Raw genomic sequence first — 26,556 nt, forward strand, 5'->3', positions numbered from 1 at the left:
ACAGAGGCGCAACCACTAGCCTGGAATCATCCGCTGTGTTTGTTTTCTTCTCCCTGGGCGGCCATGCAATGTCCCAGGAGTCAGCTCAAGCCAGCGACTGTTCCTAAAACTCAGCAAAGAGCAGGCCACCCTCAGTCAGAGTTCAGATACACGGACATGAGCCATACTGCATCACTTGTCCTTAGGACTCGGGAATTGACCCATTTTATTTGTGAGTTAGACAAAACCCACAGAAGACGATGCAATAAAGTCATGGGTAATGTAAGGCAGATTTCCAGCTGCATTACACAGATATTGTTTTCTATGTAGCACCCTACACTGCCTTTCAATTCTACTCGCTTGGTAATGCCATGGGGTAGTGAAAGTCAGTGATACAGACATCATCATGACTACTATGTAGAGTAGTCCATGGAACATGGACTCTGAAGTAGATGTTAAAATTATCTCTTCAAATGTTTTAAATAAATGCAGGGACAGACCTCTCACTTTTGAAGGTCAACAGACAACCCGCATTGTTAGATTTGCAAAATGTGTGTACTGTAATGTCTAGGATGTAAATCAGATGTGTCATGGAGCTGGGCAGAAAAGAAAGAAACCTGCTTTCTCCTCCCTCACAATATCATCCTGTCAATAAGAGGGCAACATAACTAGTCTACAGTTACCTTCTGTGCTAATACTTTCTTGAATATTTCTTTCTTTCTATCTTTAGAGCTTTCTCCAAAGGTCCTCTAACCATTTTTCTAAAGCCAGAGCACTTCATTCCAAAATGAAAATAGGGTGGGCACGTGCCAAACTCTGTGTATTTAACGTCCTTGACTTCATCTTACTCTTTACAGAATATTACTTCAATTACTTTTTGTTGAAGGCTGACTTCTAGGCAGGCTCCAGTGAAACTGAGCCTCACTGTGGTTTGTGAAAGTTGGCAGAGGACTCTTCTTTGAGAGAGTTGCTGAAGCAAGATGGGGAAAAAACTGAATACCTAATTCACATTTTGACAGATAAATATTTCTTGATTTGGTCAAAACTAGCTAGGTCTTGTTCTTACTTTGATTATCAGCCTGTTTAACAAAGTACTTTGGTATGCTGATAGGTTTTCTACTTTATCTCTTAAAAAAAAAAAATAATTGTAGCAAACAGTGGTGTACCATTTTACACTAAAAGTCCTTTTACAAAACTGATCAACTGAGCTGTATTCTGTCAGATCTAAAATAACTGTGGTTCTGCCAGATTAAGCTTACATCTACACAGCGTAGAAGAAAACTCAGTGTATTCTATGTACATACGCACTTTTAGCAGTTGCTACAAATTAAAAATGAAACTCCTTTTTATAGCTAAATATTTAGTTTGGAAAGCATTACCCCACATGTCAGAAACAAAGTCATTACAACAATGAGCTTGTTATAGAAACACTTTATGCCTTGAATAATTTGTTTCAAACTTTTCAAAATGCATACACCACTCAGCTCTTTTGTCCTTCCCTCTACCGAAGTCTGAATATATTTTACTTACGTGAGGCACCATTGAGGAAATAAGTTAAAACTATATTTTTTAATCTTGCTACCAGTTAAGGTTGCTCAAATCCTATTCCTTTGTTACTTTTTAATACAAATCCTTGTATTTTGCCCTTCTGTGGTGAAAAATGGACATTGTTTTATATGGAAACACACCTTCCAAAAAACAATAGAGATTGATTATATGTGGGTTTTTTCCTTTCTAATCAAAGAGTAGGTGTCACTTTTAGTAATAGTTTTCTGTAAGAAATATATATATATTTAATTTTTTTTTTAGAAACCTGAAAGCTCTCAGGACCAACTTGAAACTGAGGAATAGTTAGTTTTGATTTCTGAGTACGTTAGAGAAGCTTCCTTTCTCTTCAACATCTGTGCAAACTAGGATTACCTCCAAATTGACAACCTCAGGGGCCGAATAAAAAAATATTCAATAGTACATTGAAGAGTCAACTTTAAGGTAGAACAATGAACATCAGAAGGGTAGAATAACCATTCCTCTCATGAAAGAAAGCTTCCCATTTGATGTAAACCAGCCAGTGTAACAACAATATGGTGCGTGAAATTTTCAGGAACACATTCTAACCCATGGGTTGCTACTGCAGTTTTGATGTCTGGGGCATTTTTGGGATGCAGCATTCAAAAGAGCTGTCAGCTGAAAGTGGATGCAGCTGGAGAAAGCTGGAATCTGAACCTAGGAATGGAGTGGGCTGGCTGCAAATTACAATGAAGGCCCACACAGTGTATAAGCTTTTTGCTATCTGAATCAATAGAAGTCATACTAGCTAAAGTAAAAGAAAAAAATCAAGTTTTGGTTTCACTGATATATAGTGCCTCTACCTAAAATGGGAGCACAGTGATGAAAGACACCACACTCCTCACAGCTGACCAGGGCTCAGAGCCAGTGAGGGCATCAAAATGGGTGCACAGCTTCCAGCAGCCAGAACACTGGGCAGCACTAATGCAACAATCCCTCAGAGAGAGTGTTCTGGCAGGGCTGCTGGAGGCTTCTGGCTAGGCTTACTGCCATTCTCCCAGCGCCTATATTAGTAGACAATCATCTGACATTTAGGAACACACATCTATATTTATAAACCAGAGTCTCTGAACACTGTCAGAGCCAGGATTTATTTCTTAAAGGGGAGCATTTTAAAAATACTTGAATAAACAATCATCTGCTGTTACCTTCTTATCCATAGGCCACAGTTACAAAGCATTGCCTCAAACTCTTTTACAGGATTTGCATGTTACTAGTGTATTATAAAGCTTGTATACTTACACCTTAATCCCTTGTATTTATCTAATTTCAGAGGACTCACACATTATTGCATTCCTTAGGCTGATGTGTGTATCTGCCTGGACACTGGTGTTTTTCAGATTCTATTAACATGACATAACTTATTCCAGCAAAGTTTTAATTTTAGCTCACTGTGTAATCAGTGTGTAGTATTTTAATTACTGTAAGTTCTAAATGAGCCTAATAAATAACACTCTCCACTGGACTCTATGTTCTGTTCTCATGACTAAAAAGAACATTCAAAGAAACTTATGTTTGGTAACTTTATGACTAAATGCTATATTTTGGTTTTAATTTGCAAAGTTCAATGCCCTATACGGATTCTTTGTTATGAACAAAGGAAGAATTTCCCTTTCTCAAGGAAAAGAGTGCATTTGAAACAGGGTTTTTAGTACAGTTCTACAGAGGGTTTATTTTAGTGATACAAAGAGATAATTTGTGTGCTCTTCAGCTAGGAAACATGAATATGTTCTGCTAATAATTAGGAAGGAGAATACATATTGTTCAGGAAAATATATAGTGCATTTAGACTTTCTAACAAGAAACCACATCATCACATTAGAGAGTATGGGTATGTTGGAAACTGATCTGTCTTGTACTGAAACCAATGATGTCTGTGGCACAAGATTAGGCATTCACTTTCAACTAGCTGGCAAACAGCCAGGCTTAATTGCTACAAGCAAATTTAGAAAGTGATCAAGACAGTGTATATATTTCCGGTACACATTTTCTTCCTGAAACTATATGAACTTTCATTTTAAGGAAGCAGAACGAACTTAAACAGTAAGTATGCTTGTAAATCAGTACCCTCTGAGGATCGTATTTCTACCTATTTACCTTGTTTAGGAAGCTCCTTGCTTAACAACCTACAAAAAGAATGCATCTGAAATGTATTTTTTACTTGTCAAAATTTTGCCCAGGATTCACATATTATATATTTTGTATTAAGAAACCAATCAGTTTTGTATACTGCAGCTATACATTTGTACCACTTCTTTTGGAAAAGAAGTTACATCTGCTGGATTTGAAGATATACATGTATTTGTATGGTAACCCACAAGATATTTCTGTGGCTAGCCTCACCATTGTTATTTTGCACAATATTTTAAATGACTGACTTATAATCGAATGATCTTGTGCTTTTGCTGGCATGCTAGGATCTCCAGTCCTGCTTATTTAACCTTATCTCCACAGGGTTGTTTACACTTTCAGAACCTGATTTCAATTTACTTTAATTTTCTCAGAGACTTTTGTATTTATAAAAGCTGAGCATCTAATGACCTCTCTATTCCTGACATTTCCTTTACTCTCCACTATGAAAAAGAACAAAAACCCCAGTGTCCCATTTCTGTTCCAAAAAAACTAAACTGCTTCCTTCAGTGCGTTGGTCCTTGTAATTGAAAATGGCAACCAGATGTTTACAGAACACACCAGCAATTTTCCTTGAGGGCTTTAGTCTTCATAATTGTTTGCTAAAGTTAGTTGGATTTCATGGAAACTTGTCTGAGGCTGTAACAAATAGCAAGCAGGGTCTTCTTAACCGTACTCTGAACAATTAAAAATATTTTTAAAAAATTAAATAAAAGCAAAGTTAGAACTAATGCTACCTACTCCTGTTAATGTATTTCAAACTCCATAGAAAACCTCTGACTAAGGGAGGAGATTTGGTTCTTTCAGCACTGATTTTTACATGCCATCCCATGAAAACCATCCCTATTTCTCAGTATGTTATGTGCTTTCTACCACCTCAATCTTCAGCTGGCCGTGTAAGCACCACTGATTTTGTGCTCCTTTCCTCTCCTGTCAGGAAAACATTCTCAGAGATTTGGCTTTTTTTGAGAATATTTTGCATTTTAAGAAGATGCTGTAAACTGTATATTGCTCATTCCTCAGTCAGAGCCCTGAGACACCATAGCTGATTCATACCTGAAATCTCTCCATCTGCTTTAGAAATCACTGTGTTTTCCCTCTTCAGTTTATTGTCTGCCTTATTCTCTCAAGGCTAGACATATACTTCAAGAAGTCTGTGAGTCCATCTTGTTACTGCACAAGGGGACACACTACACTCAACAAAATCCCTTTACCTAGTATTTCAAGACATCTAAGATTGAATGCTCCACAGCTCCAGGGGATCTATTCCATTACTTCAGTAGCCTTTCCCCCAAAACAGCTTTCCTAATATCTAGCAGAACTTTGCTGTTGTTGAGTACTTCATGTCCTACTCACTGTAGGCATGCCTACCGTTGTTCTTTTTTCCTTCGCAGCAGACTTTTTAATATTTGACATTAACAAGTACCTCTGTTCCCCTGGTCTTCATATTCACTGAAGAACAAGCATCAATGTGTCCTCCTGTCTCTACCACCTACTCTCATTCTCACTACTTTTGCCGCTATAGTATGTCTTGGAAAATGAAAAGTGAACGTCTGATAATCACCAGACAAGGCCCTGGGGGCCTCCAAAACCCACGGCTGCAGCTTATTCTCTAGACTAATTAGCAGCCCCGAGGAAACTATTACTGGTTGCACTTACAAAGTAGCACCTCTGCAAGTTCCCACCTTCCAGCTGGCCAGATGTCAGTAATTAAGCTGATTATTTTGCTGATTTAGCCTCTGGTCAAAAGCATGAATACTGACGAACACTAGAGGTGATACAATATACTAAATATACTAAAAGAATAATATAAAGAGATTCAACAAGGAGCATCCATTTCATCCTAGTTCTGACAGTGACTCATACGATTTTTATCCTAATTTCTCCATCTCAGACTCTGGTGTGGCAACACTCCTCTGCCTCCCAGTACTACTGTGAATAAAAGTGAACAGACACAAACATTTTTTCCCCATGGAAAATGTAGATTTTTGTATCAAATGTATCAATTTTTCCAAAAGATACCCAACAAACCAAAATGAAAAACTGACAATGACTGACTTGGAAAATCGTTTTTTGGGAGAATCACAGCAGAATTTCCTTTCATCTGCCCCCAACTGCTTCTTCAGTCATGCACCATCCAGAAAGAGACAGAAACCTGCAGCTAAGCATCACTCCACATCTGTGAACACCTCTGCTGGCTCGTACAGATTCACACTTCCTGATATTCCCCAAGCAGCAGCTCTTATAGGGTAGAACCACTGGGTGCAAGAAAGCAATAGAGATAAGCAATAGAGAAAGCTTGACAGACAGCCAAGGAGGGAGGCATATATTATAACAATACAACAATTCTCAAATCACCATTTTACAGCAAAATGAGTTGTCTGAATATTATTTAGGTTGCTTGAACAATGAGGGGTTATTCACTCCTTGCTGTAATACCTAAGTAACGCCATGAGATGCCACCTTAAACGCCAGACAGCTCTCTTGACCCCATCACATAAAGAGAAGGGCCAAGATTCGCCTGGATTTGCTCCCACAGTCTGTTGTCTTACGCACCCCTTCCTGTTCTTGGAGCAACTCCACCCAAGCACCACTCCCACATCTGCAAAAGGCCAGATCATCCGCATAGTTAGTTGCTGGAACCAGGGCTTAATTTACACAGCCAAGTACTTTAACACAGCATGCTTTTAAAATGGCAGAAAACAGAACAGAATTCCATGCATACTGATGAAGTCAGCAAAGAGAAAATAACTTCAGATCTAATATTCTTTGCAATATATTTATATTTAAGGATATATATAGTATATGATCTCTACTTAACAATCTCAGGTGAATGAATAGGACATGAAGCTGGTGAATTTCCACTGGATTTCAGTGGAAATAAATATCAAGACTTCTTGACCCAAGAGGTAAATATCGACCAAAGCTAAGATGGGTTCAGTACTTATCTTATGGAACAATAAATCACACATGAAAAAAACCCAACCTCAAATCAATATATGTACTGTAACAATCTTTCTAAAGGCATGACTAAAATTTCACCTTCAGTGGATGTCACTCAAACCACAAACAGAAGCCACAGGAAAGTTTCAGGATTCAACTGTAGCATTCTAAAAATAGGGAATGATCATGTAAAATCAATATTATGAAAATGGTTTATGATTCCTTTTTTTTTAAGTCACTCACTGCAATTGCAAAGAACTTCCATCAAATTATCAAAAATTAACATTCGAAGGCAGCAGGGAGCATATAATGTTATGCTGCACACAGTTTGGCAGCAGCCTGAACTGATGTGGTTTTTTCCATGGCTAAACTGACTGGCTAACATTAAGCTCATGCAGGATATTTTCCATACAAAAAGCTAGTGGTATCAACAGAGTTTTGCATGTTATTGCAGAATGGTCAGATTTGTAGCATACAACTGCATATGTTTTTCAGAGCCTGCAGTTTTCCGAGATTTGTGTAACTATTAGTAAAGGTGAAGAATTGAGAAATGAAGGAAATGCCTATTAAGGGAGGGTCACCATTGGCTAATGAGACACGAACATTGAGCAAAGGACAGGAAAACTGATAGCTCCAGAAACAAGTAGTTTAATAAGTAGTTTAATTTATCACAGAATCATAGAAATGTTTGGGTTGGAAGGGACCTTGAAGATCATCCAATTCCAACGCCCTGCCACGGGCAGGGACACCTTCCACGAGACCAGGTTGCTCAAAGCCCTGTCCAACCTGGCCTTGAACACTGCCAGGGATGGAGCAGCCACAGCTTCTCTGGGCAACCTGTTCCAGTGTCTCACCACCCTCAGAGTAAAGGACTTCTACTAATGTCTACCCTCTTTTAGTTTAAAGCCATTCCTCCTTGTCCTGTCACTACATGCACTTGTAAAAAGCCTCTCTCCAGCTTTCTTGTAGTCCCTTTAGGTACTTGAAGGCCCTATGTTAGTAGATGCAATCTGGGGAAAAGTATGGAATTCAGGAAAGGTTCAGGCAGCAGACAGCAGCTAGGGAACATTATTTTTGGAGGGCGGATGTGCATTGAGTGCAACAACTTTCCGAGATAAAACTTAACTGTTAAAAAATGTTATGAAGAAGTTGGCAGGGTGTTGCAGAGCCATAGGTACCCACAGATCCTGTTAATCTTTACTGTGGCCCCATATATGAGAGCTTCTCGGACTGGAAGGACAGAGACGGTGGCGGGAGACTCTGGAAAATACTTGGCAAGTTCTTCACTGGTGTTTGCAACTCTGGGAGGACGTAAGGGTGCTCTGAAGCCAGGCAGCTCATCCCACTGACCTCTGACAGAGCAGCACAGCTCTGTGCCGTGCTGAGGGAAGGAAGGATGCTTGTGCAGCTCGGCATGGCAAACCTCCCAGGAGAAAGCCTGGAGGCGTGGGGCTTTCTCACTCCTTCTTTTGATGTTTTTTTTTTATTTTCCATGGGGCTGTGACACCAGCTTCAACACCCTCCAAAGCTGCAGCAAAGGCAGAACTTGTCCCAGAGGCTCTGCCTCTAGAAGTGGAGTCTCACATTTTTAAAAAGGAGGAGGAACGAAGAAGTAACACTTCAAGCACACCTTCTGCCTAGCTGGGAAACAAACAAGTGTACCACTTACAGACGTGCTGGCCAGTACAACCTGGTATCTTTCTCATCAGCTGTTATACAACTTCAGCTGAACTGCTTGCTTCACGATGGACTTATTGCAGATATTGAAGATACTGACCATGCGAAAACAGATCTACACCAGCAGCATCTGCCCGTCCAAAGAGGTAGCTCTCTGCAAAACCTGACTATCCCATCCTCTGCTACTAACACAGTTCCACCTCTCTATCTCCATCCCAGCTGCAGACTAAGAGACATGCTAAACCTTACAGCAAACCTGGCTTGTATAGGGCTGCTGCAGAAGGAAGACTCAAAGAGCTCAGAGCAGAGCAGGCAGATATCATCAGTTCGTGGACTTTTCCCTCCGTGTGGGTTTAATTGCTAAGGAACAGTGAAAGCACAGCTACTTTTTGTTCAAGCAAATCTGCTGAAGAATTTACTGACAAAGCTATTTTTCGGTGAAAATTTAGGGGGTTATATAATTTATGTTTTACTGCAGAACGTATCTGTATGTTTTTTTCATAGGAAACCCATAAACCACAGTCTCTTCACTATGAAAAAGAAATACAATGTATGCTTTTCCTTTTTAGCCAACTATTTTCCATTTACCAAAACTCGAAATGTTGTGGTTGGTCTACAAGAACTGAAAGATTTCCACTGAAGAAAACTATTCTCCTGATGTTTCTCTCTGACAGCAAAGAACACAGTGCTACAGCCCAGGTGTGGAGGATCTCTTTCGAAGATCGGTGTCCAGAGCTGTCGCATTTGGATTTCAAATGGGAACAGAACTGGTCGCAGAATTAATAGCGGGCCAGCACAAAAAAGTTAGGAATGTTTTGTGGTGAATTTTTTTCCATATATGACTTCAGCTAGACTCTTGGCTCTCAGCCATTCTAAACAAAAAATCCTTTCAAAATTAGAGTGAACTTTGAAAGACACATGAGTAAGACAGACTGCAGAAAAATAAAAGCACGGGATAGAGCTCCTAAATAATAACAAGTAAGAAGGAATGACACTTTTTTTAGATTTTTCACATCACTCATGATCTATGTTTCTCAGTCCATTATGTATATCTTTTTAATAGAGGCTTCAAGGAACGTATTTTTTAATAATTTATAACATCCTATTAGAAAAATATTATGACACAGAATAGCTCAAAATACCCTTCTCCAAAATAAAGAGTACTATCCCATCCAGAACAGTAAACCCCATCATCTACTGGCAAAGAAAAATAAGTTCGAGCCTAACATTTAGTTCTAAGAAAAGATCATTGGTTTGGTATGCAGACATGCTCTTTTACTTACTTGTTTTTAAAACACAACTTTAAAGCTAGGCACTTACATAACACATGGCACAATTAGAGGCAGACTTATGTTGCCATGAAATGGAATTAGTAGAGTCTTGCTCTTTAACTTTTGGCAAGTATTTGTCCTTTTTATGTATTCCAACATCTGCTGGAAGCTGCAGGATATTACTGGAAAATACCTAAAACCTTTATATAATATTTTTTCTTTACTGGAAAAATACTACAGGAAATACTGGTGCTAGCCTGTAAAATACAAATGCCCACAAATAAGTGGATTTCTGCAGAGGCAGCATTTGGAAGGTAAAAACCTGTATTGGAGAACTTCATACTGAACAGATCACTGAAGCAATATCCTGCAGAGTCTTTTTTTTTTTTTTCTAGGTTATAACTGAGTTTGGCGTACCCACTTCCTTGGCCATTTAAAACAAAAGTATTTCACGGAGATGGTGCACATGGTCCCCAGAGATGCCATCCTTTCTCTGCAGCCCAGCTGACATTAGCAAAGCCTGCAGACATAATGCATTTTGTCCCTGAAATCGAAAGTACTCAAGGCAAGGAGTGGCTGAAAGGTGCCTGTGAAACCAGATTAAAATAAAAGAGTGAGGTGAAGACAATTTACTATGTCCTGGTACAGCCTGCCAAGAAAACTGCATGAACCTCATTTTCAAGAAAGTTTCTTAAAGGAACTTGAAATTAGTGATGGAATTTTGAGCAGCCTCAAGCCCGCTAAGTAATTATGGTTTTCATCTATCAAACTACTCTGGTTGGTTAAAGCACAAAGCAAAACTGAGCTCTCTGGTAACTCCAGGAATGTATTACAAGCCTGAATGATGCAAGCAGCACTCCCTTTAGCTTGAGAAATAACCAACCACACTATTTTTCTACTGACAGAACAGTAGCCTGTGTATTTTTTTCAAAGCCTTCCAGTTACAAAATTGGCTTCCAACAGAAGACCAAATTGAGATCAGAGTTTCATCATACCTCTACGGTGTCCAAGAGCACTTAAACATGGTTGGCATATATATATAACTGGTGCACAAGGCTCCTCTACCCATCACAGTGTAACTCTACACAACAAAGCTACAAGTCCCTGTGCAAGAGACCAAACTTCTTCAGCAGCCTGCTTTAACTGTGGATCATATTTTAACAGGAACAAAGAACCAACTGCAATTTACCCCAGCTTCTCCAGCAACTGTGAAATATTCTTCTGTATTATGCTCTTTAACAAGCTTACGGAACAATCAAAACATTACCAAAGGAAAAAGCATACTTTCATGCATACAGCTTTTCTTTAAGAGAGAAAATGAGAAGGAACCAAATGTAGCAGGTATTTGTTTTGTTATTATATGTTCTATTGAAAATCTCTCAGTTACATCGATGAAGTTGGTATGAGAAGTTATCAGGAACCAAACTGATCCAATTTGTTTGTCAAGACTATGATGAATGACTCTGCTGCGTTGTTTGTTTTTTTTTTCTGCAGAAGGATGTATCTAATGGAAGAATCATCTAATTGTGGAAAATTAGGTGCACAACTGAGAAGGGCTAGAATTTGACTTCTATGTTTACTCTCATTGACAGTTTATAAGCTTTATCTCTGTGGAAGAATGCTGGATCAACAGCCAACATTTAGTAATTAATGCATTAACTTAGTCCAATTATTCTTACTGTGATAAGGGCCCTCATGCCTGGGTTCTCCCATCAGCCTCCTGTTTTCAAGGACTGTGACTGTGTACCCATGTTTTGCCAGGATGCGCTGACAGAGCTGACGGTCGGTTTCACGGTGGGCAGGAGGTGCGTACAGAACTGCTCTTCTCCCATGGCTTCCAAAGTACTGGAGAATGGCGGCGTCGATCTATAGCAAACACAGTGCAAAGACAATGGCTGTAAGACAGGACACTCTCCAGCAGTATAATACATCGTTGTTATTTTTCACAAAAAGAAACTAGTAATTTACTGTGACAATCCAGGAAATATTTCTAGTGTAATTAAGAATTCTCTTTATATTGGGAACTTCTGACCACAAATCCCATTTTGTCTGCCTCTCCATTTTTATTACCTTCATTTTGGACTGATATTTTAAGAGCTTGAAAGCTCAGGGTAACAATAGAGGATCTTTAAACCCTGGTCTTCCCTTCATGGAAACACCTTTGGCTGAAATCTGGACTGCTCTGGTGAGCTAGTAACAGTACTTGCCAGCCAACTTTGACTGTGGTCTCAGACTGATCTGTGGGCCACCTAGCAAAGAGGACTTGGTGGGTCCCATGTAAGTGTTCCAAGGAACATGGGTCCTATGCAGATGCTAAGTGCAGGGTTCTGAGTTCTGCTGTGAAGCATGATTAAGGTAAGTAAGAAGAGTACTCAGGTAAAAGCATGCAGAACATAATCCTGAACAGTACTGTAGATTGCTGTGCCTCTCGAAGACTAAAAGTAACCTTGTCAGTACCTTATTGCCTTATTAGTCCAAACCAATCCATCCTACAGGAGGACTGCCAGAGATTGGTATATGGGAGCAAGTGGAGAGGTGTATGATGTCTTAAATGAGTCCCAAAGAACTCTTGGGTTATCTAACATTCACTGTCTTTCCACATAATGCCTAAGAACAATGGCATCTAGAGAAAACCCTTACACTGTATAATAGCCTGGAATATGAGCTTCTTGCCAGAAAAAATGGAAAAGACCCACCCCAAACACACAGAGATAGTGTGAGCTTGACATAAAGTTCTGAAAAGAGCCACTGTCACCAGGTCTCTGGGAAAGGGGAATATCTTATGTCTTACATAAATGTGCTGGGTTGACTGTGGCTGGACACCAGGTGCCCATCAAAGTTACTCTATCACTCCTTCCTTAGGTGGACAGGGGAGAGAAAATATGACAAAAAGCTCCTGAGATAAAGACAGGGAGATCAGTCACCAGTTACTGTCATGGGCAACACAGACTGGACTTGGGGAAATTAGTTTAATTCATTACCAATCAAACAAGAGTAGAGTAATGAGAAAAAAAACCCCAAATCTTAAAACACCTTCCCCTCACCTGCCCCTTCTTCTCAGGTTCAACTTTAGTCCTAAATTTTCTACCTCCTCCCCCCACAGAGGATCAGGGTGACTGGGAATGGGGGTTGTGGTCAGTTCATCACATGTTGTCTCTGCCGCTCCTTCCTCCCCAGGGGAGGACTCCTCACACTCTTCCCCTGCTCCAGTGTGGGGACCCTCCCACAGGATTCAGTCCTCCATGAACTTCTCCAGTGCGATTCCTTCCCACAGGCTGCAGTTCTTAATGAACTGCTCCAGCACGGGTCCCTTTCCCGGGTGCAGTCCCTCAGGAACAGTCTGCTTCATCATGGGTCCCCTATGGGGTGACAAGTCCTGCAGCAAACCTGCTCCATCATGGGCTCCTCTCTCCATGGGGCCACAGGTCCTGCCAGGAGCTGCTCCAGCGTGGGCTTCCCACAGGGTCACAGTCTCCTTTGGGCATCCCCCTGCTCTGGCGTGGGGTCCTCCCCAGGCTGCAGGTGGAGATCTGATCCACCATGGACCTCCATGGGCTGCAGGGGCACAGCCTGCCTCACCATGGGCTGCACCACGGGCTGCAGAGGAATCTCTGGAACCTGGAGCATCTCCTCCCCTCCTTCTGCACTGGCCTGGGTGTCTGCAGGGCTGCTTCTCTCACATATTCTCACTCCTCTCTCCATCTCAAGTTGCACAAGTGTTTCCCCGCTTCTTATCTATGTTATCCCAGAGGTGCCACCACCATCACTGATGGGCTCAGCCTTGGCCCAGCAGGTCCATCTTGGAGCCGGCTGGCATTGGCTCTGTCAGACCACACAGAAAGCCTCTAGCAGCTTCTCACAGACGCCACCCCTGTAGCCCCGCTGCTACCAAAACCTTACCATGAAAACCCAGTACAACAAGGCATAAAAATAGGATGTGCTGTGTGGGAAACAGGTCACTAATATCTGGAATAGTCTAGCTGTTCTTTTGTAATAAAAACACCATTAAAAGACAAGATTTTCCTTTGGTGAAAATTTTTTTGGTTTAGGATTGAAACATGTTAGCATTTAAGGGATTAACTTCAGGACATGAAATTTGTTCTTGGCAAGTTCATGAATTTCAACCTACCAGTAGTTAGCAGTATGTCCTTTAAAAACTATGTTTTTCCATAACTTCTAATTTTAGTAAGCTTATCACTGCAGATATGAAGTGCTACACAAACAAGGCACCACCAGTTTGTGGCCAGTAGACCACACTGATGAGACAGATGTTTTGACATAAATAAATGTCGTTCAAGATGTGTCCAGTTGTTTACAGACCCATGCCTATAAAATAAATACATTTTACATAGTGATAAATTCAGTCCTCTCAGCAGCCTATTCCTCAAGTACAAGATACAGTTTTATGCTACATTTGGCTGATGTGTGACCTCCTCTGTGGCAGTGAGGAGCACCAAATATTCCAGAGCCCTGAGCCTCTGACACCAGATTTGCTTTTGCTCCAGAGCAGATATGACCTGTGAAAAGGGTCAGCATCATCAACGATGGGACCCTGAAAAATAGCTCGGTATGACACTGTCAGAGCCTTCCATGTGTATTTACTAAACGCGCAACCCAAGCTACTTCAGACACTGGGATATTCAAGGCGGATCACATGCTGCCGGAAGAAGCACAAATAGCACAGGGTGAAGTCACAGGAACTGCGTTAGCTACCCTGTCAGATGTCCTCTCTGGCATTCCAGCGTTTTTAAAACACATTAATTGGGCAGCAAGCGTCTCAGATCACCCTTCTCCACCACACTACCTGCCATTCTTTCCACTTCTGCCTTTGCCCCTCCCTCCTCTCCTCTTCTCTTTTTCCTGCTCTCCAGCAGCCGCTGGCAGCCCTTCCTCTCCCATTTCCTTTCCTCCCTCCCTGTTCCCAAATCCAGCCCTTGCCCCAGCCCCACTCGTGTGCTCCCTCTTGCTCCTCCTCCAGGCAGCCCGGCCAGACAGTTCCCACCTTCCATTTCACTTGCATTGCGGAAGCAGCTCAGAGGATAGAGACGCCTCTCACTTTATTTTGCGTGCAAATCCAGTTTTCCATCCCACGTGCTGCAAGGGGTGGGGTGAACTGAGGACATGTGAGGAGCGCAGAGGGGCTGCAGCCCAGGACGCATCCCTGTTTGGTTTTAACCTGCGACTGCGGCTCATTCCGCTCCCACCCCTCCCGGTGCGGCTGGGGGTGCTTTGCTGCCTGCTGCGAGGGTCCAGCCTTGGACTTGGTGGCGCTTTGTGTGCACCCCTCCTCGCTAACAGATACCCCACTTCTATCGTGCTACCAAAATACACGTTTCTTTGCGAAAGCAAAGCCTCCTGCAGTGTTACACCTTAAGTGTTTTGCTTCAAACCAATGTTAAGAGCTTCTGTCTCAAGCACCCAGGAATGACTTTATTTTCCAGTGTGGGCAATACTCAAGGACGGATCTCGCAAGGCTCACCCCAGCCTGGCAACCACGACCCAGGGTGGCAGCCCCGCTTGGAGCTGAGCTACACCCCCTGCCGCTGCTTCCGCACCGCCTGTGCTGAGGCACAGGGGACAGGAACCAGCCGGCCTCGAGGTGTCCCGAGGGCCCCTGGGGTCAGCCTGCCTGCAGCAGGATCTGCCGAGGGAGGGGGGCGTTCCCTCCTGCCTCCATGTGAGCACTGATGCATCGCCCCCAGCTCCCCGGGGACTAGCAGAGATGTCTACAACACTCGCGTTTGGTCATGGCAAATATTCAAGAGAACTGCTTCTTCTATGCTATGCTATGCTATGCTATGCTACTTCTTATTGATAGTAGCATAAAAACCACGGCAGTTCAAGCAGTGGCAGTAACCTAGGTCACTCCACAAAACACAAACAACCCCAGGCGGCTCAGTGAGGCCCACACAGGAGCCGGCTCCCACCGGGCACCTTTCGTAGGTGCTTGCGCTGGCCGTTGCAGGAGGAGCACGCACTAGCTGCTCCACAGGGCTTTAAAACACGCAGTCCAGGGACACGTAAAATCCGCCGGTGCCCAAACTGTCCCGACGCAGGGCTGGGAGGGACCGGGCAGGCCTGGCGGGGGACACGCTGGCCTGCGCCCCCAGCTCCCCTCCTGCCACCCAGGCGCTGAACACGAGGCGCTTTTATCCACAGCTTCTCAAAAAGCCATGACGGGATCTCTGGGACACTGAGACCTAAATTTAACAGCTTGACCTGATGTCTAATCTGGTACTATTAAATAATATGAAGTAGCTCAGTACCTTTTACGGTGTTTGCTTCAGAGCCAAGCGTAGTGTTGCCAAATTTCTTTCCCCTGCCCTTTCCTTTCAGAGCTATTTGCAGTCCAGGTTACAAGATGCAACGTGTCTTCTGTTTTCTTGCCAAGCCAGTGCAACGTAAGATGAGGTTTTTTTGTTTTGTTCTAAACTACCCATTAGCTGCATAGAAGTTAAAATAATTCTGGCCAACTGCATGCTTGTAGCAAGTGATTCCATATATTTTTCCAAAGCTCTATATAAAATGCCTTACATCACTGGCCATGCTGATCTAGTTACTACTGGATGTTTTTCAGAATTTCCAATATTATAGCAATAGCAGTCATGTTTATACGCTTAAAGAGTCTGCTGGTTTTTATAAAATGTTTCTCAACCATAAAAATGCAGTCTGGGCAGAGAGCTGGTATAAAAGAAGCAGAGTGCAGTAGACGAAAATAAGCTGTTCACATATTTCCATGTTTGATGGTTCTGATTTTTTTGGCATTCCTATAACTTTAATGTGCAGCAGGCTTAAACCAAAAAACTGGCTCCGTAAAATTTTGAATATTTGAGAATAATTGTTGAATGGTCAAATGTTTTCACATCCCAGCCATTTTTTAGCTCTTCCCCAGTTTGATGTCTCAGGCTATTAGTTAGCAGGTCAGTTTATTACAGATTCAATACACCTTTTGTGAAAGGGATTGGTAAAGAACATCTGTGGCCCGTGTCTTACCTAAAGAATAGTGTGGCTGTCTCCACAGAAATTAATGAGGCTTTACAGCAAAGCTGGAATTTCCTATATGATTTAGGATGAGGCCTGTGTCAGTTTTGACATGATATACCTGGTTTTACAGCTTGAAAACCACTGTACTTAGCTGAGGTTGCTGAGTCACTGACCTCATTTAGTGCAATAGGCTGTTACAGAGATGATCCACAGCCTTAACAACTGGTCTAAACAAACCGCAATGGGCAGAAAAGTGCTAAAAGTGCATAAAAACGAATTCTGTGATTTTGTTTTCAGTTTATAGAATAATATGAAAAACACAAAAGAAAACAAATTTAGCTCCGTGAAATTTATTATGGATTTAAAAAAGAAAAAAATCAAACTTCTATTCCTCTGAGATCTTAACAAATGAGATAAACAGCCCAGTTTACATAATATGAAAGCTCAAGAATTACGTAACCATCCTTGTCCAACTGAAAATAGACTGCTATTATCTGAGTTGCAACTCTTAGTTCTGTCTGCCTGCAAGTTCCACATAGCTGCAAAGTTATCTGTTAAAGAGAAAATGTTTTGACATTTTCCTTGAAACCTCATTTTATTTTATTGAGGTTATGAATGTATAAAGATCTAATTGATTGTTTTAGTCTCTGAAGCTTTTCCTCTATTGTACAGAATTTCTGGGTTGTTAAAAATCCAAAATTTTGTCAGTAACTGAATCTTATAATATATAATTACTGTTGCTGTTTTGGCCAAGAAGAAAATAGCAAAGATATTTCAAGTTGAGAAGAGAAAAACAGTTCCTTGGCTTGCTTTTTTTTTTCAGATTCCAAGAAGACTGCATAATTCCATAAATATTGATGCATTGTCTCTGCCTGGCAAGGAAGCAAATATACAGTTTGAACCGTTGCCATAGAATTTCATTGACCATCACTTCAACTGCAGAAACAAAATTCTTCTTCCTAACATAATGGCCCAACTCATGTCTGCCTAAGCTTGTCTCAGGAAAGAACTCAAAAACTGTGAATCATCTTTTCAGCTACCCAGTTCTAGTGGCATTAATCCCTGTGCTGATTACAGGCTGCCACTCTTTTACTCCAAGCTAGCCAAGACTGTCAGAGTCTTGTCCAACAGCTTCGAATAACTTGACTGCAGCTTATTTTAACCCCACTGATTTCTGCAGGTACTGGGCTGCTGCAAAACAGATAGAGGAGACACTGTGGAAACCAAAAGGCCTTTGCATGAAAAGGGAGTGCAACAGAAATGTCATGAAAGAGAACCAGCTTTATATAAACGACTCTGGCACTACCAGCAATATTCACAGGCAGCAAACGGCCTAATTCCCATTTAGCCAGCACAGGAAGCGTGGACCCACCTTCACTGCTAAATACCACCTAGCACAACAACGTTACAAAAAATTCGTGAGTGGGACTCCTAGAAACTGCTGCACCAATATTAAACATCATTAATAAGATCAATAATAAAAACTTAGCATGTGGTTCTAATGCCCGAAGTCATTCATTTACAGGACTGTGCAGACCTTTATTAATTCCAAATGTGACTTTTAAATTCTTTTTCATGTTTGCATAAAAGTTCATAGAAATAGTAAGTTGTTCATGCTACTGTTATATTTGAAGTGCATATAGCTCATGTATCAAGAAGTAACAGAGAGGTTAATTTCCTGTTTCACTTTCTGAGGATATTTAAATGTGTTGGCTTTATGTTCTGTTAAATTTCCTAATCAGAAAGAACTGGGTTGTAGAATGAAATGGTTGGAATGTAATTCTGCTTCCAGTTGTTTGCTGAATAAATACAGAGCAAGCAACTAGATTATTGGCACTACGCTGATGGCTGGTTTCTGATGTCTTCATAAATCCAAGAGCAAAACTGGAGTTATTTGCATAGTCATCACCAGCACTCTGAGCTGGAAGTACAGAGCTATTTTATCAAAATGCCTTTGCTTTATGATTGCATGCAGTTCACGGTACCAACTGCCTTGTCTTGAGACCAGACAATGAGCCAATCCTACCATCTTATCAAAACAGCCACTTCTGAGGAAAGGGCTCCAGTGAAGTGCATGAGTGAGATTCTGCCTTCATTTCCCATTTGGTGCCGATGCATCCTTCTCAAAGTTCCCTTCCTGCAAAAAGTCTCCACCCTGCCCCTCTTTCCTGCCTGCTACCACAATAACCTTGCCCTTTATCACCAAAACATCTTTATCTATCTGCTTCATAAAAATAGCTGTTTCCTCAGAGCCTTTAGCATTTTACATTGAAAAGTTGAAAAAAAAAAAAGTCCTGCTTTTGTAGGGTGCAATATGAATATGGTTTCACTCCAAGGAAACCAGTTGCTGATACCATACCATCTGTCAATTGCTTTCTATTAGCGAAGGTTTCATACTATCAAATTTCTTTGTTTTGTGAGAAAAGAGTTCTCATTCCCCTACTGTATTCTATAAAATAAATATCCTTTAAAGATTTAATTTACTTTAAAAATGTATCAGACCTTATTATGCATGATGTACTCTTTTCTATTCAGAGCTCTCACCACGCTGCGTTTCTGCATAATAGCAAAAATCACCCTTTGTCATTCTATCATCCAGCTTCATTTCTCCTTTTTCACATATTTACATTTCAAAAGTTCCCATTAGCTTTGTCTTCTTTTCTTTCCATTTCCATTCCCATCTCCGTTTCTCTTCCCCTGCATAGGTCCAGCCCCCTCTGTACACAATCTCTTCTGTGCCTTCTGAGGATACTACTACTTTTCAGTCATAGTTCCCTACTCTGCCTCCCACATCCACCTCCTTTCCCCATGCCTTCTTCCATGACAGCCCTCTTCTTCCCCCTTCATTCCCTGCTTATTCTGACTGAAGCAGGTATATTTCATCAAAAAAATCAATAGAAAAAAATCCAGACATATACATTTAGAGGGTGAAGTTAATCAGATTTGGTCTAAATGCCTGCATACAAGTCATGATGAATTTTGCATTAGAGGCAGTTATTTCCACTGGCTATGAAGTCCAGCTTTCTGGGTCTGACAAGATAGAGTGGAGCACTCAAGTAAAGAGAAGATAATTCCACTCTGGATGGTCAGCGTTCTAATGGCCTAGTAACAATTTCTCAGCTTTTCAGTAATTTCACTCCCAATTTTCAAATATAGGTACCTGGGCCTGTAACCTGAGCAAGATGTTCAGCTGCATCTTCCTCCACATCTTGGTTAGGACTAAAGCATGATGTTTCTCCCTCTCTTTTTCTTCTCCTTTTTCCACATGGCATATCTGAGATATGGCCACATCAAGCTGTCATTATGTTGCATCTCCCATACTGTCCACTCCCAGTAAATGGTATCCTATTGTATTTGTTCAGAAAGAAGCCATAAAAAACCTTTTCTCATTCTTCCTGTATGCTCACCTCATTATAGCTCCTTTTGAGATACATCTTTTATACCAAACGTAAGTGGCAGGTTGAGGGACTTGAAAGTGAAGATTGCTTTCTTTCACCATACCTGTTATATTTCATTTATTAAGATGCCAGCCTCACCCACTCATTAAATTCTCATATAATCAGCTGCATGTCCTGTTTATTTTCTTTTTCTCATCTGGCCTTAAATGGTCAGGGGATGTGAAGCAAGGCTTTTGTGAGTATCCATGGTATAATCTCTCTCAGGACCCACTTAAAATTTAAAAGTCTGATTTTTTTTATACATTGCCTATGGTTATAGAGCTAGTATGCCGAAACAGTGCCTACCACATGAGCAATACTGTCTTCTTCCTCCCCACAGCAGAGGTACTACATCTACCTGGGCAAAATGCACTGGTGGGCAGAGACATCTAAGCTGGCTCTGGTTGAATTAATTCAGAGAGTGGAAACACAGTGTAACCAGCTAATTAGCTCCTCAGAGCTGGCTGAGAAGCAGAGCTAGATTACTTGAGTGGAATGTTTTTACATCTGGCTGGTACCAAAAGTATTTTTGGCACAATACCGTGCTAGGCAAACCTACACACAAGGTTTTCGTGGATTTTTTTTGGTGGTACCTATTTCAATTTTGATGCTACGGCACCAGCTCTTCTGCTTACTATATGTATTTGCAAATATTTCATCGTACAGGAGGTGAGTGTGCCTGGCTGAACCTGAAGACAGACTGCTGCCGGATGTGATATCACCCTCTAATACCTTTAATGTTGGAGATTCAAAAATAAGCCTTCTATTTTTCATGCTACAGATGTTAATATTTCATTTTATACTAGAAAATGTTGACCTCTGTTCATGTGAAAACAAGGCTACAGAACTGGCTTTCCAGCAGCTTTTAAAACTCCTGTAATGTGTGATACCTGAGAGAAGTACTATGAGCTCTCTCAGGTTTTCTAGGCTATGAATGAAATCTGCATTTTTTGCAATTTAAAAAAGACAGCTTGCAATGGCTCCATCCCAGGGCATCTTGGATGTAGTTAAAGACACATTTATAGACCAAATTGGTAATTTCCAGCCCCATGCTTTTTCCTCATTTGTTTGGAACTTTCCTTACCAAAATGAGATGAATTTTGAGATCAGAGATGCAATGGCAAAGTGGTACTTTTCCTCAGATCTCTCCCTCTGCTTCCCCAGTGGCTCATAAAGGCTGCTACAGAGAAAATATCAGACTTTGGATGGGGATTTTGCACATGCAGTAACAATCATAACCAAAGTCTCACAGCAGGCTCAACACAATACTGGTTATTTCTCCGAAGGAAGAATTAAACCTGCCCCTACCCAGTCAGAAGAGACTCTGCAGTGTGACAGATGCTATGGCTCAAAACCCAGAAACACTGGGTGTTATCTAAAGAATAGTATCTCCAGCAGGGTCTTCTTTTCCTTAAAATTTATTCATGAACTTTTGATTTCAGAAGACCCATTGCAGGGCTTGCTTTAAGTCATTGTTTAACTGCACTAATAGATTTTTTTGTTAAAATAAATTTGCTTGCTGGACTATTTAGAGAATAAGAATTCATGTGAATAATTTGGCCTATATTTAAAAGTATTTTTCCAGGTTCATACATGAAGATTTAAACCAGAGCTTTAGTGAAAACTTGTTTTCCAAACTAGCTACTGTGGGTGGGCACGTGACAGTAAAATAAAGTGTGACATTTCAACCATGACATCTGTCTTAGATGTTACCGGGTACCCAATAAAATCAAGCAAGGTAACAGTTCAGCTATCTGAATAAGCAGTGGGTGAAAACACACAGTTCAAGAACACAGTTTCAAAGCAAAGTGGTGGAGATTGTTGGTGATAACTTGTCTTTTCTGTTCCCTGAGATAATATTCAGCCCACACAACCAGCAGAGTATTCTCTGGAAACAGAGAGCAACTTAGAGTAACATCCCAACATGTGCAAGACATTTTGTTCATCATGCTTTAGGGGAAACAAAAGTTTCCTTTTGAGACAAACAAGGAGCCAGCTATGGGTGGTCTTCAGAACTTGAAGAAGAATGTGTTAGAGTAGCACAGCCCTGGAAAACATACCTATAAAGGGTTAACATATGCATTTACATCTGTACTATAGGTGCAGCATATGCGTCTGATAGTCACATCCAACCACATATGCTGGAGGACAGTAAGTACAGCATGTTGTGAAAAGAGGAGTTTCCTTCTCATTTCAAACAGCCAGCACACCAAGTTCTATGTTAATCCATATTTTTTCTCATGAAAATTGGGAAAGAAGAAATTACAAATATTTTCAGCCAAACAGCACACTTGCCATTATTTCACCAGTTCTTACAGTCTTTAGGTAGCCCAAGGAAAGATGTGAAATGCTGTTTGCTATTACAATAGCAACGAGTAAAAAGGAATGGACTCTAAGTGTCAAAAGCTGTAACACAATGGGACCTGCATCTGTCAGCTGTGCTTACTGCCCTAGGAATTGTAATTCTTCATGTCACATTGCTGAACAAATCCAAATCTGGGTACCTAGTGTTCTAAAAGGTCATTAAAATATAAAATTCTGACAAATGCAGCATTGAGTAGATTTCTGCAACTCTAAGATAAATCTCTCTGACCTTCACTAGAAAAAAAAAAAATCCATCTTTTAAGATTTAAGGTTAAAAAGTTCATACCATAGTTATTTCACATATTTGTTTTTGACTTTGCAGAAGATGCACTTTACAACCATTCTCCTAAAATCAATATTACTGACCTTTCAGACTCTGAACCCTGTCTAATCAAAGCAGCAGCCTTCTGTTATATTTTTAAATTTTAACTGCTTCATGTGGATGCTGTCCATAACCTGTGAAGTCACAGATTAATGTTTCTAGTCCTGATACAGTTGTATATAAAATGCCAGCATAATGATAATTTCACAGTGTGCTATCTGCTGCACTATTAGCAGCTCCTTCCAGGATTGAAGAAAACCTGAAACATTTGTGCTAGTGCTGATCACAGATTCCAGAGTAAAAATAACTACCTCAGTCTGGACCATTTAACAAACCACATTTTCCAACTAAAATAACAGTGTCTGCATTTGTTGGCTTTTAACACCCATTCTAGGAACCCTGTATAAAATAAACATAAGGTCAGGTAACCTAAGGACTATGTTAAATTTGTGGGACAAAGATTCCAAAGTAAATAGTGAGATCTGAAAATGTGAAAAGCGTGGTTTATTACTTCTCAAGTGCAGCTTCTCAGCAGAATCCCAGTAAAGTTCAAAACTGACCAGCAGATAACTTTAACACAGGGCAGCTGCAGTCCTGGTGCTAATTAACAGCCTCACTCTCATGAAACCCCACTGGCTCCTGATTTACGTGCCTGTACTGTAAAGCCTCCGAACCAACTCCTAAAGCCAAAATAAAATATGGTCTGTGCAGCAAACTGCAATCTCCCTGGAGTCACACAGCAATGCCATGTTTCAGTGGAAGATTTCAAGATTCCTGTGTTAGTAACACCACACCGAGGAGCTGGTAATAGCGATGTGCTTGCGCATATGCTGCTGTCATTAGATCACCCATTTGTTTGTATACAGATCTCAGACTTCCAAGCTTAGGCTAATTTTAGATGATGGACTCAGATGATCCTGCCAGACTCACTATCCCTCGCTTTGCTAATTGTTGCTCAGCACTCTGCTCCAGCTGACTTACCTTTTTCACTGTCTGTGAATTACTGCCAGGGAGGAAGCAGTGAATGTTGCTTGGGGAGACCTCTTTGTATCTTCCTTGCTGTGATTTGGTCAGTTTGTTGGGTGCAATCCCATTAACAACTGTCGAAAGGATGCTGCTGGTCATGAGAGGAGTCAGGGTCTGGCAGAACAGACAGATGGCCACCACTAAGGCCAGAAGGAAGGGACGAGGGCGACAAAGCCTGCGGCACCTGGGGACTTGCCCACAAACCATGGCCTCTTTGCCGTCCTCACTTCACCCTTTGCCACATTGCAGATGCAGTCCAAGTAGCCACGACTTGTCAAAGTCACACTTTACCCAAAACTAGCAAGAGTCTTGCCCATTTCTCCTGCTGAGTGCTTTCCTGGTGCCTGGCAAGAAGTCACGGGTTGCAGAGGAGCAGACGCTCTGGCAGTTCCCTCCCATAGGGGTACAGGAATAACCTGTGAAAAAACAAGAAGTCAGCAGCAGCAAACAGCAGCGTGCCATGGGGTGTTCCACAAGGAGCCGCAGCCAGCTCTTCCACACCACACCATGGGGAGAACAGACCTGGTGGCAGACAGGTGAGGGGCAGGAATCTTCACCCCCATTGCAGGAGGAACTACTCAGCCAGACAATAGCATCCAAGAAAGCAAGAGGTTAAAGCTTAACACATCCTGTCCACAGCTGAAAAGAGTAAGAGAGTGTACCAACTTTGTGAACAATCGTTTGCTGTTTTTTTCTCTCTTGCATTCTCAATTCCCACTTTGTTTTTACAGTTTCCTTCATTCCAGTCCTTTTAAATTGCCTCCTTCCTGTCAGCATGCACCGCTTTCTCTCTAAAAGTGGTCATTTATCTGAAAACTGACAGACTATGAAGGTTTTCGTTTGCATTTGTTCTGTCCAGATTGCAAGTTCAAAGTTAGGTTTACTTACTCGGTTCTTATCCTGTTGGAAGTTTTCCGTTCTCCTCTAATAGGCTGCTGATTAAAACCACTTGGAACAACCCTGGCTCATGATCCCAGCTCGTCTCACACACTCAGAAGGCAGGCACACGCACATACACACGCCATCTGAAGCCAGTTGGACCACAGATTTCATATAAATAAAGGCTGGACTGCTCCGAGGGTGGGGCTAAACTAGCTGTGCTCTGAGCAGGCACGGGGTTTGGAGACGCAGCCTGGGATCTGGATGGGGAACAAGAGGTGTCCTCGCTCACACCGCATGCCTCCAAGCCACCATCACTGCAATTTTTAGAAATCTGCTGTTACAGCAATCAGTCTAATTGAAGCAATATTAATATCTTCCAGGCAGTAGAAATCTGAGCAGCACCTGCAGTATTGTAATCCAGGTGAACAGAAATGTTGTAAAAGGAGGCAGATTTACTTGGACATAAGCGTCACTGACGAAGCAGTTGTCAGTAATTTTCCACAGTAGATGTAATATCTTGTAGCAGTGTATAAATAAAACTTCTTACTGATGTCAAAGAGGGGAAGAAAGGAGGGCGGACAAAAATACTCCAGTGAACGCACTTAGTATCTAAGCCACAGGAGGTCTTAGTTACTACTTCCCCCTGCTGACACAGGACAGGGACAAGACAGATGGGAACAGTTGACAAACTCTGTTATCTTTATAGAACAAAATTTCTCATATCATCAAGTTCCTTCAGCTAAAAATATCTGTATAGAAGTTGTCTATTTTATCCTCCATCCTTAGTTACTTTTGAAAAAGAGAGTCCTTCTAACACTGCCTCATATGAAAGAAATGAGCACTGTTATGATAACTTTGAGGCAATTTACACAATTCGACAGCAGCAGCAGCATTAGCAAGTTAGAGGCCTATATACAGCAATGAAAATTATATATTTGTTTGAAGCGTTGGTGTGTATTCAGCCTTCAAATCCTTTGTCTTTTTTCCCCCAAACTAAACCCATCAATTTGTACACATACAGAAAAATGCCACAGAAGTGGTCCAGCACCTTGCACAGAACCTCAGCTGTCACATGCACTGCATTTTAGTTTTCTGTTTGGGGCTGTTGTCTAAATGAGACTCCCAGGTCATCCTGGGCAGGAAAAGAGCACACCACTTGCCAGTACCTTCCTGTGATAGATGCTTGCCATCCACACAGAAACTCCCATCTCTGCTCCCTGGGGACACGTTGCTCATGCTTGTTCCTTGCCAGCACACCACATCCTCAGGCCCTGCTCCAGCCAGCCTGTGCTGCAAAGCCTCTGGCAAGCCAACAAACCTGGCTAGGGGACATCGCAAAACCATGGGTTCCCTGCAGCTGGCTTTGGAGTAGGTCTCTGCATACAGTGGAGGGGGTACAGAGGGAGCTGGTACGTTCGAAGGAGGATTGCACAGATATTACAGCTAGCTGGGGAGCCACAGTAACCCCATCAGCAGAGGAGGAGACCATAGCAGAGTGGCTTTATTGTTTTAAAATACTGTCCTGTGGTTTTTGGCATGCTCTGATTTCTGGGCCCACAACCACCAGCTGTATGGGTGGCATTTGCATGGTTGTCAAATTCTCCCAGATTCTTAGTGAGAGGATTTTAGTCAGAGCTTTATTGCTAGAAGACTTGATTGAATCTAGTTTATAAAGATTTGTATTAAGAGTTGCTTCTTGATGTGGAGATCATACCCCCTTGAAGAGTCCCACACTAGAACAAAGTAATCCTCTCTGTCCTCACACCCTGCTCCCTCAGGTACCTTAGCACAGCAAATAACTATGCTCTCTGTCCAGCCCAACCTTATTTTTCCCCATCAACTCATAAGAGGGGTCTTCATCCTCACGTCTTCCCCAATGTCTCGGAGCCAATTCATCCTTCCTGCAGGCCCAAAATCACACATGGGCTCCAAGTATTCAGATGAAGTGGGCAAGTTTTACTTATTTACTGCACTA

The 26,556-nt window shown here is 41.6% G+C and overlaps 1 protein-coding gene across 1 annotated transcript in view; it reads right to left on the reverse strand.

Annotated features, from left to right (window-relative positions):
• The window catches only part of CPED1 (cadherin like and PC-esterase domain containing 1), a 163,452-nt gene extending 138,150 nt beyond the window's left edge, over positions 1–25,302 (reverse strand). Inside the window, exons 1-3 of the mRNA XM_030479743.1 lie at positions 24,588–25,302; positions 23,655–24,115; positions 11,246–11,432 (exon numbers count right to left, since the gene is read on the reverse strand). Coding sequence (XP_030335603.1) covers positions 11,246–11,432; positions 23,655–23,906 — 439 coding nt within the window. The 5' untranslated portion in view covers positions 23,907–24,115; positions 24,588–25,302. The remainder of the gene's footprint in view (positions 1–11,245; positions 11,433–23,654; positions 24,116–24,587) is intronic.
• Between the last annotated feature and the right edge of the window lie 1,254 nt (positions 25,303–26,556).

The sequence above is a fragment of the Strigops habroptila genome, chromosome 3, assembly GCF_004027225.2.
Source record: "Strigops habroptila isolate Jane chromosome 3, bStrHab1.2.pri, whole genome shotgun sequence".
Lineage (NCBI taxonomy): Eukaryota > Metazoa > Chordata > Aves > Psittaciformes > Psittacidae > Strigops > Strigops habroptila.